Source organism: Gorilla gorilla, chromosome 16 (genome assembly GCF_029281585.2).
Source record: "Gorilla gorilla gorilla isolate KB3781 chromosome 16, NHGRI_mGorGor1-v2.1_pri, whole genome shotgun sequence".
NCBI classification, from domain to species: domain Eukaryota; kingdom Metazoa; phylum Chordata; class Mammalia; order Primates; family Hominidae; genus Gorilla; species Gorilla gorilla.
The window spans coordinates 86,870,341-86,882,959 of NC_073240.2; the positions used below are offsets into that span (position 1 = coordinate 86,870,341).

Here is a 12,619-nt window from a genome sequence, read left to right on the forward strand (position 1 = left end):
ACAGTGAAATGTACAATCTTGAGGGTACCAGTCAGTGACTTTTTTAAAAAAAATTTAATGACTGCTTCACGAATGTGTGCATCATCCTTGCACAGAGGCCATGCTAATCAGTCTGTGCATTGTTCCAATTTTAGTGTATGTGCTACTGAAGTGAGCACCCATCAGTGACTTTTGATAGAAGCCTTCATTCACCTTTGTACACAGCCTGCAGCAGGGTACAGACTGTAAGCATCACTTTGGAGTTGCCTCATGTCTCTTCTCAGTCAGTCTCCATTCACACCCTCTCAAGGCAACAGCTGTCTTAATTGTTTTCCCACCACAGATTAGTTTTCTGTTTCAGAACTTCGTATAAATGGAATCTAAATAATATCATTTCTCTTGAGAAATACCTAGGATTCAAATTGTTAGATTATATGGTAGGTATAGGTTTAGTTTGCTAAGAAACGGACCTTTTCCCAAGCTGTTGTACCATTTTACATTTTCACCAGTGATGTTTTGTTTTCCTTTTTCAAGTAATAACCACCAATTCATAGTAAGAGCTGCATACTGCAGTAAAAATAATGAGTATAAGAATATTATTCTGTGTGAACTTTATTCTTACCAGATATGCAAGACTGTAGAAATCATGTAGTTTCAGTGAGATCAGAGTTAAAAGCACATATTAGGAAGAAAGGCTTTGTGTTGAGAATATATTCTAGACAGATCTCTTTGTTTTTAAAATGTGTATAAACAGGCCACCAAAGATTTTCCCACCTTATTTTAATGACTCTCAAAAGGGTAGATGGTTGTTTTATAAACTTCAGATTCGTAAAGTGCCAGAGAGATAGCAGGCCTTTTTTTCAAGGCAAAATCCTTCCAAGATTGGATGCCAGAGTGAAGAAGCACCTATATAACTGTCTGTGAGTTGTTTCCAAACTGAGAAGAGCTAACTTGTAAGAAGGCTATGTGGTAAATTAATAAATGGAAACTTTAACTCAAAATTTTTGTTTGCCTTGAAGCCTTTTTTGTGTGTTTTAGAACAGGCTTGTTATACATTTTGCTTTATTGGTGTTCATTCTGTTTGTCCCTTGGTATTATTTTGAGAATTAGACATTTAGGCAGCTAAGCGTGAGTATATTAGCTTCCTAGGGCTGCTGTAACAAATTACTGGAAGCTGGGTGGCTGAAAACAACAGGAACTTACTTGGTCCCAGTTCTGGAGGCTGGAGATCCTAATCACTGTGTCAGTGGGGCTGCTTTCCTTCTCTAGGCTCTGAGAGAAAATGGCCTCTCTTCTAGTCTCTGGTGCTTGTTCACAGTCCTTGGTGTTCCTTGGGTTGTAGACACTGCACTCCAATCTCTCCTCTGTCTTCACGTGGTATTCTCTCCTGTGTGTCTTTTTGTGTCTCTTCTCCTCTTGCAGGGACACCATTCGTGTTGGGATCTGGGGACATTTTGGATCCACCCTACTCCAGTATAACCTCATCTTAACTAATTACATCTGCAAAGACCCTCTTTCCAAATAAGGTCACGTTCTGAGAAGGACCTGTATCCGAGGAGGACACTATTCAACCCAGTACAGTGAGAAAGCCGAGATATTCACGAGACCATTTACATTGTCCTTGTCCATGGAAAGTTGCCCCGTGAATAGGACCCCTTTAGGAAAGGGTCCTATTCTGAGTGAGTCCCTCACTCAGAAAGCATAGTCAGTTATTTCATTTTAAAATAATACCTACCACAATTTAGAATTTACTTGGTGAACCATAGTTTTATTTTACAGAGTGACCCAGTGAAGGGACTTTTCTGATACTGACTTTGATATCTTGTTCTTACAGGGTTTTAAAAAGATGATTGAGATACCAGAATAGGGCAATTTGAGTTGAAATCGGCCTGGGTTCAAATCTTGATTCTGCTGCTCATGCCTGCGTCCGTTGGAAAATCTGGACCTCAGTTTGACCTGTCCAGTGATCCCCATGCATCTTTTCTCTCATTCCCATACATTACTTAAAAAACAATCTAGGAAACTGGATTCCACAGAACTGGAAAAAGAAAGCCTTCTTATTAGCTTATGAGATCAAGCCCAAAAGGTAGAAAGGGTGCTTTTAGAAGGTAGTGTGGTTTTGAACTATTACATCAAACCTTTAAAAAGAGTCTCCTTATAGTATAGAGATATAGAGCTTGTTTTCTATTCCAAAGCTGAAAGATTTTCATAATTTTTTTCTCTTTCTTGAAGAACCATAATTTTTTTTTACCCTTAATTAAAACATTGAGTAGGCCGGGCGCGGTGGCTCACGCCTGTAATCCCAGCACTTTGGGAGGCCGAGGCGGGCGGATCACGAGGTCAGGAGATCGAGACCATCCTGGCTAACACGGTGAAACCCCGTCTCTACTAAAAATACAAAAAATTAGCCAGGCGTGGTAGTGGGCGCCTGTAGTCCCAGCTACTCGGGAGGCTGAGGCAGGAGAATGGCGTGAACCCGGGAGGTGGAGCTTGCAGTGAGCCGAGATCGCGCCACTGCACTCCAGCCTGGGCGACAAAGCAAGACTCCGTCTCAAAAAAAAAAAAAAAAAAAAAAAAAAAAAAAAAACATTGAGTAGACTAATTTGGAAAATATTGTGAAAAAGGGAAAAAGAATTACAAAATGCCCTTCCCTGTTCCCTGCCCCCATCCCATAAGAGTGCAAAATAGCTATTAAGACAGTGTCCACATCTTAAGAGTATGATCAAGCATCTCTTAGACACTTCTTTTGGCCTTTTGGGTACCATGAAGCTCATCTTTCCCTCACCCATCAAATTCTGTGTTCTGGTATCTCCCTCCCTCGCTCCCTCTCAGGTTCAAGAGATTTTCCTGCCTCAGCCTCCCCAGTAGCTGGGATTACAGGCGTGAGCCACTGCGCCCAGCCACTGGTATGTTTCAACAAGTAGAAAATGTCAGGCTACTAGAACAGAGTTAAACAGAACCTGTTAGGCACTAGAGGTTAGCCAGGAAAGAGCATCATCACTTTATCAAAGACCTCATTGCCAGGACTGATTATTTAATGTATGATTTGGCCTCATAATACTCAGCCAGTTCTCAGTGAAATGAGAAAAATGTATAGCTTTCTTCCATTTAGATATTTGTAACAGGTACTTATGCATTTGTGGCAAACTTTAGGTGGGGTCATAAGCTATTCCACGTTTTTCAGAAGGCCACTAAAAACAACCACAGACTTCCTTTTGGAATATTAATTTCAGCATATTATTATTGTAGCCAAGCAGACTGTTTTGTTTTCAGTTAAAGCTTATAAAAAATAATTAAACCTAACACATGATAAATTTTGTTTTCGTATACAAAAAACCCAGAGACAAATGGATTCCCTTCATTGCAGTTGGTGATATTGACTAAAAGAACTAACATAAATTTGATATTTTTCCTCTTGAAGAAAAAAATGGGCTGGTCACGGTGGCTCAAACCTGTAATCCCAGCACTTTGGGAAGCCAAGGCAAGAGAATCCCAGGAGTTGAAGACCATCCTGGGCAACATGGTGAAACCCTGTGTCTAAAAGAAATACACACAAAAAATTAGCTCAGCATGCTGGCACATGCTTGTAGTTCCAGCCACTCAGGAGGCTGAGGTGGGAGGATCACTTGAGCCCAGGAGGTCAAGGCTGCAGTGAGCCATAATTTCACCACTGCACCCTAGCCTGGGTGACAGAGTGAGACCCTGTCTCAAATTGGAAAAAAAAGAAAAGAAAGAAAAAATGATGTACTTCTAGTGTAATACCTCTAGTAAGAGGATAAAAAGAGGATAGACTTAGGCCAGGCGCAGTGGCTCACGCCTGTAATCCCAGCATTTTGGGAGGCTGAGGTGGGTGGATCATTTGAAGTCAGGAGTTAGAGACCAGCCTGGCCAGCATGCTGAAACCCTGTCTGTACTAAAAATACAAAAATTAGCCAGGTGTGGTGGTGCATGCCTGTAATCCCAGCTACTTGGGAGGCTGAGGCAGGATAATCTCTTGAACCCAGGAGGCGGAGGTTGTGGTGAGCTAAGATGGAGCCACTGTACTCCAGCCTGGGCGACAGAGTGAGACTGTCTCAAAAACAAACAAAAAAAAGAGGATAGATCTAGACTGTTTCTCTTCTAGAGTCCAGGGGGGATTTGAATCCAATTGTGATCATCCTATTAAAAAAACAAGTCTCTGAGGCCCATTATGATCTTACCTGCCTGGAATCCACTGAGAAGCCATTGGCTTGATCTGGAATAACTGAGGCTATCTGATTGGCCCTGCTGGCTTCAACCATATGTGCTTTCTCTCCATTACAGCCAGAGGAAGAGCAGTTGGCCTGTGATATCACCGGATCCAGTTCATCCACCGATGACACGGCTTCACTGGACCGACATTCTTCTCATGGCAGTGATGTGTCTCTCTCCCAGATTTTAAAGCCAAACAGGTCAAGAGATCAGCAAAGCCTTGATGGATTCTACAGCCATGGGATGGGAGCTGAGGGTCGAGAAAGTGAGAGTGAGCCTGCTGACCCAGGCGACGTGGAGGAGGAGGAGATGGACAGTATCACTGAAGTGCCTGCAAACTGCTCTGTCCTAAGGAGCTCCATGCGCTCTCTTTCCCCCTTCCGGAGGCACAGCTGGGGGCCTGGGAAAAATGCAGCCAGCGATGCAGAAATGAACCACCGGAGGTGAGATGGGAGGCGGTTTGTTTAGTGTCTCAGTGTCTGCTTGCTTTTGAGAAGCTTCTGATTTGTATTACTGTTGGTAAAAGAATTTAGGAGACCCCATAGTATAGAAGAAAGAATATAGGCTTTGGAATCAGGAAAATCTGTGTTCAGACCCCAGCTCCATAATTTACTATGTAGATGACCTTGGGCAAGTCACCTGACCCCTCTAAGCTTTAATATTCTCATCTGTAAAATACCTTCATTATTATTTTTAATAATACAATGAAATGTGATTGTCATATAATGAGTGTTTAGTAAATGGGAACATTTATTCTTACCACATTAATGAAACTTACAAATGAGAAAATATTGGAGGCAGTAGTTTCATGTCAACTTTGAATTAAGAAACAAACATGAAGTCTTACAGTCTTAACACATCAAAGTCTTTCAGAGTATTTTCTGAGAATTAAAACCATCTGTTTCTAATACAGAAAATTTTGATAAAGTCTAAATTATCATTGTTTAACCCTCAAGAGGATATAAGACTCATTACATTCATTTTACATTCATTACATACCATTAAATTGTTGGGATTTTCCCATGTGGGAACTTGTATTAAGTGTGACCCAGTATCAGTCCTTCAGTTTGGAAGCAGGCTATATGAAGATATGTCGAATTTGACTTCTTTTTTTTTTTTTTTTTTCCCCTGAGATGGAGTCTCGCTCTGTCGCCCAGGCTGGAGTGCAGCGGCGCAATCTCGGCTCCCTGTAAGCTCTGCCTCCCGGGTTCACTCCATTCTCCTGCCTCAGCCTCCTGAGTAGCTGGGACTACAGGCGCCCGCCACCACGCCTGGCTAATTTTTTTTGTATTTTTAGTAGAGACAGGGTTTCACTGTGTTAGCCAGGATGGTCTCGATCTCCTGACCTTGTGATCCACCCGCCTCGGCCTCCCAAAGTGCTGGGATCACAGGCGTGAGCCAGCGCGCCTGGCCTGAATTTGACTTCTGACTGCTGGCTGGCTAGACAAATGTAAGCAGATGGTTTTAGCTTTAAAGAATGAGTATGGTAGTGCCTACTATATTTACAAGAGTGTGCTTATTTCAAAGCTACTTTGCTAATAAGTAAAACAGATAAGGGATGAGGCTGACAGTTGTTTTAAAACAATTGATGTAATCTCATGAGCCCAGGAGTTTGAGACCAGCCTATGCAACATAGGAGACCCCATCTCTACAAAAAAGAAAACAGCTGCGCATGGTAGTACATGCCTGTGGTCCCAGCTACTCGAGAGGATGAGATGGGAGGATTGCTTCAGCCCAGAAGTTCGAGGCTGCAGTGAGCCATGATCATACCACTGCACTCCAGTCTGGGCAACAGTGAGACCCTGTCTCAAAATAATAATAATAATAGTAATAATAATAATTGATGTAAACAGCTCAGCTATAGCAATTATTTGCTCAAATTTCTCAACCTCCTGATAATATTATGGCTGTCTAATCACATTCATTCACTTATTTATTCAGCCAACATATATTGAACATTCACTATGTGCCAGACTCTGCTCTAGGTTCTGGAGATAGGTAAACAAGACAAAGTCCCTGCCTCCATGGAGCTCACAGTAATACCTTCTTAACACTTTCCTAATTTGCTAATCTTTTCAGACTGTCTTTATAACACATTTCTGATATAATTTTTCAGTCCTTTCCATGAGTCAAGTGGTATTATCCCCATGTTTGCAGATGAGAAGACTGGTGCAGGTAGTTTGCATCATTTATGCAAGGTCTCTGGTCTCTTAGTCAAATGCCGTTTCTATAATTCCATATTATTCTATGGTGGCATGTAGGGTGCTAACCTTAAAAATAAGCAGCATGCTTTTTCTGCTAGCTTGTTTTTATATACGTTTGAGACCCTAGATTTTATAAAAAGTAATTTCCCAGTTTTGCTCGTGGTGTACTCTTTTTTTTTTTTTTTTTTTAAGCATTCAGAGCAACAGAAAATGTAAGAGCATGGTGAATGATCCCTACAGCCAGAGCTTGAAGCAAATGTAACTTTTTTGGCAGGACAGTCTTACCTTAAATGATAACAGCATCAAGGAATGAGGGTTTATTTTCTATACAATCCCCTTTTCTTTATAATCCACTATGGGTTCCTTTGTCACAACTTTGATTTTAGAGCTACATGTGACTGTGTCTGTCATGTAGCTCAGATGAGGAAATTGAAGCTCAGAATAAATGATTTGCCCAAAATTACATGGTGATCTCAGTTCAGTTCTAGACTGAACTGAGACTAGAACTCTACTTCTTTTCATCCTGCATAATGTCATGGGATCTCCTGTTTGAATTTACTGCTAGGGCTTACCTAGGACCACTGTCCTAATACCTCTGAAGATAATGGAATGAGAGTGAGGTTTTAATTAGTTTGGCTAATTGTTATGGTATTACCTGCATGTAGTATAACCTGAATTTTAAAGTGTTAAGAAAAACCCCTTTAAAGCTTTGAGTAGTAATTTTTTTCTGATTCTTTAATAATTTAATAAACTTTATAACTTTTGCCATCTGATTAACTCCTTGGAGCAAGGGGAGGAGCAAAGTAGCCCTCCACAGAAATTGTCAGGCCCTTTTGGTCCTGATGTTTTTCTCATTCCACATTCCTTCATTCTCTTGCTTGTGCCATTTCTCTTTGAGCAGTGTCTCTCTCCCCAGTGTGGTGTCTGTATGTTTCATGCATTTGTATCCCATTTTGTTTCATGTGCAACACTGACCTCTTCACCATTCATTTTCAGTTCAATGCGAGTTCTTGGGGATGTTGTCAGGAGACCTCCCATTCATAGGAGAAGGTACAGAGTTCATTAACTTTGATGGACTAACCATGTCATCTCTGAGCATATACTAACAAGCATCTCGTTCTGCTTAATCCATGATTGGATCATCTACTTTTAAGTAATGTCCCATCTAATTCAGGCAAATAAAATATAGGTACTTATTAATTGCTAGTGTCCATTTTATATGAAATAGTTTCTTTAATTTGAAGTTTTATGCTATTTTATCTTTTTTAAAAATTATTTTTGATTTTTTAAAATCTTGTGCTTATTGTTGTTCAGATGACTGTGATAATAGGGCCTCACCTAGCTTTCTCTAGGAGAGTTCGAAGAATTGTCTATGTCGTGCCTATTTAATGGACCCTGGGGAGTACTTTTTTTTTCTTTTCCACAAAAGAAAAACCAGGGATGTGTGTGTGCTTGTGCACAGGCTCTAAAGTATTGTCAACACATTGTTTAATAATGTAATGAAAGACTTAATTACTAGGCCACCTGGCATTTTCCATTCCATTGTGGATGTAGTCATTTCTTAAAGCAAGTCAGAGGCATAAGTTCATTCCTTGGCCTTTGAATTCCTTAATTAGTATTTGTCAGGTAATATTTTGAAGCTAAAAATAAACGATTTATAAGCTGAGAAGTAATTTCTAGTCAGATTGCTAATTTGCTTCAAATTTTCCATTGGATTTTCTTTAGAAGTCATTAGTGACCTTCCATTGTTTAGAAAAATATTTAGAAATCCAAAAATTAGGGTTATCCTACTGTTAGTTTCTCATGTTAGGAGGCATTTGTAAAGAAGTATTTTTAACTATTAGCTGAACCTGTTTGTTGGCAAGTGGGCAAATAGTGATCTTTCCTACTTTGTCTTTTTCAAGTGGATGCTTTCTTTAATTCCAGATTTTAGGCAAGAAATCGAGCTGAAATTCAGATATTCTCATGAATTTCAGATAATCGTGATTCCTATGAAATTGTTCTCCCAGAAAATAAGTTGTTAAATAAGTTTTAACCCCATCTCTACTAAATAAGTTTTTCAGTAGAAGGTTCTTTGGAGATACGTTTGTCTGGGTCTTTATTAAAGCTCTTCAATATGAGCTTATTAAAAACATGCACTTGATGACAAGGTGGGAGACGACAGATTGCTGGATGCAGTCCGAGTTAGTGTATACATGGAGTGTCATCAACAACTCCAGCCAGTTTCATCCCTAGTGAAACTTATTTTTGTAGGAAGAACGTAATGTATAATTTAAAATTTTGTAAAATTGAAACATTACAACAGGTATTATAAGGCAGGAGGAGGGACATTTGTTGTTTTTTAATCTAGAACTTTCCAAATCTCAAAGCCAAAGAACTACTAAATATTATCCCTACTAATTGAGGAATTGAGGAAATGACGATGCTTTCCAAAATACTCTTAATTATGAAAGGAGTTTTCTGTTACCAGAAAGGGCAGACGTTGTAGACCATCTGCAGCTTCCTTCCTGGTACCTTAGAAAAGCTGTTATATCTTGGCCGAGCACGGTGGCTCACGCCTGTAATCCCAGCACTTTGGGAGGCTGAGCCAGATGGATTGCTTGAGCCCGGGAATTTGAGACCTGCCTGGGAAACATGGTGAAACCCCATCTCTACTAAAAACACAAAAATTAGCTAGGTGTGGTGGCATGCACCTGTAATCCCAGCTATTCAGGAGGCTGAGGCAGGAGAATTGCTTGAACCTGGGAGGCAGAGGTTACAGTGGGCTGAGATTGTGCCACTGCACTCCAGCCTGGGTGACAGAGTGAGTCTAAGTCTCAAAAAAAAAAAAAAAAAAAAAAGCTTTTATGTCTGTCTTCCTGTCTCCCTGTTGTTTTTCACTCTCTTCGTGTTAAATCTCCGCACAGTCTTCCACATCATTGTCATATCCTGGAAGTAAAGGAACATTTAAATCTGTAGAAGGAGATTATTTTTAAGAATGATGGTTTGGCAGTGTATGTTCAGTTACTGATTTGCCACATTCTGTTTCTAAAAAAGAAGTTGGATATTTAGGTAAAAATATGCCTATTTATTAACTGGCGATTTAAAATTTAAGTTAATAATGTCAGAGAATGGACTTCTGAGTCTTATCTGTGTTTGTAAAATATATATCTTCTCCTCACACAAGCAAATTATGTCAGTCTCATCCCACTTATCAGACCAGTGAAGTGTCTCCACTGTATTTTTACTTTCTGCTTCTGCACTTGTAAACTTTATACCACTAATTTAATCTGATTTAAAATGTTTTATACTATTTAGTTTTAAATGATATGGTAAAGATTTTTTAAAAGAGTCATAGGGGTAGCTCTTACATCCTCCCACCCATTTTCCTTGTCTCCTTTATCCAGCCAAAAACCCCACTTGACAACAAAACAAAGTTATTAGATGTGTCCAATATAGGTGTTTATGGTGCCAGGCCTTCCCATCTGCAAGATTCTGGAGGGAGCCGAGTGGTTTTATTGAGCCGAGTGTTTTTATTGTCCACAAGCTCTGCTTTTATCTCTTCTCAGAAAACAAAAGCACATCACCTAGAACTTTATGGCCCAGGTAGCAGGGTATTTTTTAAATGATAGCTTTTGTTAATAAAAATCCCAACGTTTCCATGCAGTTTCCTTGATAGAACACACAATATTTTGAATTGATTATTGTTTTAGCTAGTGGTGTTTACTTAGCATTTCCAACCCCAGATTTTCTGTCCCTGCTACTTGATAATGGACACCCCTACTGGGATATTCAAGGAAGTAGATGATCAGATGGATTTTTTTTATCTTGCAGGAAAAATGGAAACAAACTTGAAATTAAAAAGATACATTTCTAACTCAGTGCCATAGAATTCCTTTTTTTTAAATTTTTATTATCAGCCAGGTGTGGTGGCTCAAGCCTATAATCCCAGCACTTTGGGAGGCTGAGGCGGGTGGATCACTTGAGGTCAGGAGTTTGAGACCAGCCTGACCAACATGGTGAAAGCCCATCTCTACTAAAAAAAATACAAAATTAGCTGGGTGTGGTGGTGCACACCTGTAATCCCAGCTGCTCGGGAGGCTGAGGCAGGAGAATCACTTGAACCTGGGAGACAGAGGTTGCGGTGAGCCAGGATTGCACCATTACTGTCTAGCCTGGGCAACAAGAGTGAAACTCCATCTTGGGGGGGAGTTTTCATTATCATTAAAATATAAGCAAATATATAATCAGTGTTATATGCTTTATCTTTAACGTAACAGCCTAGTGAGTAGGGTTTGAAGATGGATGCCAGTGTTGACTAAGTATCTTATCATGCAGAATCTATTAATCATCTGGTTTGGTTGGATCCGTAATGGAAACACATGAAAAAAAAAAAAACCGATGACTCCATGAGCCCACCAGAGCACAGTTTGTCACTGTCTCTTTTAAAAAGTCTAGGATTAGAGATACTATGGTAAGGGTGATGTGGGAGTATGGGATGTACTGAGAGATTGTACCCAATGGTGGAGTTTGAAATACCTCTCATGTCTGAAGAGCAAGCCATAGGTAGTTGCCACAGTTCACTAGAAGGAATTTTTGGGTTTCAGGTTGAACTGGTGATACTGTAAAGAACCCACAGTCTTTTTCCACAATGCTGTCTAGACAAGAAGAAAACATTTTTAAGTTTCTATGATTTTTTATTATAGCCTTTTTAAAAATTGTCAATGTTACGTTCCTAAATTTTTTGTTGATCGAATAAATCTGTCTGTCTCTAACTATGCCCTTCATTTTTAAACCTAATAACCCCATTCCTGTTTCCTCTTTTCTCCCTGCATTTCTGTTTCTGTCTTTGATGTCATCCCCAGTATGAGCTGGTGCCCCTCTGGTGTGCAGTACTCTGCTGGCCTGAGTGCTGACTTTAATTACAGAAGGTATGATATTGTTATGTGTCCAGCCACCAAATGGGGAACCATAAAATACGCCATCAGGGCTTTTGGCTTGGAGCTGGCTTCTGTGTGGCTGGGATGCATATGGGCAGCCTGCTTTGTCTGTGAGCACAGCATTTCATTGCCTTTGCTATGGGTGTCACTAACTCAACTGAAGGGATGCAGCCTAAGAGTCGGGTGATGCATCCTGTATGTCTCAAATGGCCATAGATTTGATGTTTTCTGCACAGATTTATCTCTCTCTGTTTTGGTCTGTCTTGATTTTCAGATCCTAAAAATTCTTGGAACCCGAAGAAAACAATCAAAGAACCAAGGCAGCTAATAAGATGCACTGATTTCTATTATGCTTCTAAATCCACCATTCTGTGTAGATTCCAAATTCAGAGACTCCTCATTGTTTCATATTCTTCTCTCAACTGAACAGCCAGATTTAATTACTAAAACATTTTCAGAATTAAGTTTTGCAGTAAGCATAGATCCGGTTTTCTTAGGCTTTTCAAGTAATTTCTTCTTCACTTAGCCCCTCTTCTTATCCCTCGTATTGAAAGTGAGTTTTACAGGCCAGGCATGGTGGCTCACACCTGTAATCCCAGTACTTTGGGAGGCTGTGGTGGGCGGATCACCTGAGGTCAGGCATTGGAGACCAGCCTGAAAAACGTGGTGAAACCCCATCTCTACTAAAAATACAAAAAATAGCCAGACACGGTAGCAGGTGCCTGTAATCCCAGCTACCTGGGAGGCTAAGGCAGGAGAACCACTTGAACCCAGGAGATGGAGGTAGCAGTGAGCCAAGATGATGCCACTGCACTCCAGCCTGGGCAACAGAGGGAGGCTCTGTCTCAAAAAAAAAAAAAAAGGAAAAGAAAGAAAATGAGGTTTACAGAGTCATTTACTTGTAGTTAGTCATGATTTCTATTATATTGAAGAAAAACATATCCATTGTTTAATTTACCTACTAGAGAAAATAGAGTTATATGGCTTCAGTTCGTTAAGTTATTTACAAAACCAAAATAAATAAATAATTTAAAAAAAGCAAATACAAGTCCTGGACTGGTAGGTATGAACTTAATTGGAGCAATTTTCTGTACAGTTTTCCTTGAGTGCAGGTAACTAAGTAGCTTCAGTATACCTTCAGATTGAATTCCAGCTCATTGTTAGCAGAGAACATGGTCAGCTACAGCTATGTTTCGAGATCTTGGTTATTTTAAAGAAGTTTCCGCTGCAGTTGTAACAGATGTGAATTATTCTAGTTAGCAGCCCAAGGAGGTTAAATCACTAACC

At 40.0% G+C, this 12,619-nt stretch overlaps 1 protein-coding gene and 1 non-coding gene across 24 annotated transcripts in view; one reads left to right on the plus strand and one right to left on the minus strand.

The window, feature by feature from the left end:
* AKAP13 (A-kinase anchoring protein 13) overlaps nucleotides 1-12,619 on the plus strand; it is a 360,797-nt gene that overhangs the window by 263,122 nt on the left and 85,056 nt on the right. For 13 of the 23 annotated variants that reach the window (XM_055362877.2, XM_063698802.1, XM_055362878.2 and 10 more), the window contains exons 11-13: nucleotides 4,282-4,652; nucleotides 7,410-7,463; nucleotides 11,258-11,323. In XM_055362877.2, coding sequence (XP_055218852.2) covers nucleotides 4,282-4,652; nucleotides 7,410-7,463; nucleotides 11,258-11,323 — 491 coding nt within the window. The remainder of the gene's footprint in view (nucleotides 1-4,281; nucleotides 4,653-7,409; nucleotides 7,464-11,257; nucleotides 11,324-12,619) is intronic. The other 10 variants (XM_055362891.2, XM_063698806.1, XM_055362894.2 and 7 more) reach the window with 3 other exon arrangements.
* On the minus strand, nucleotides 49-158 carry LOC115930849 (U6 spliceosomal RNA). Its single transcript, XR_004067448.1, has one exon. It is a non-coding gene; the product is annotated as a U6 spliceosomal RNA (small nuclear RNA).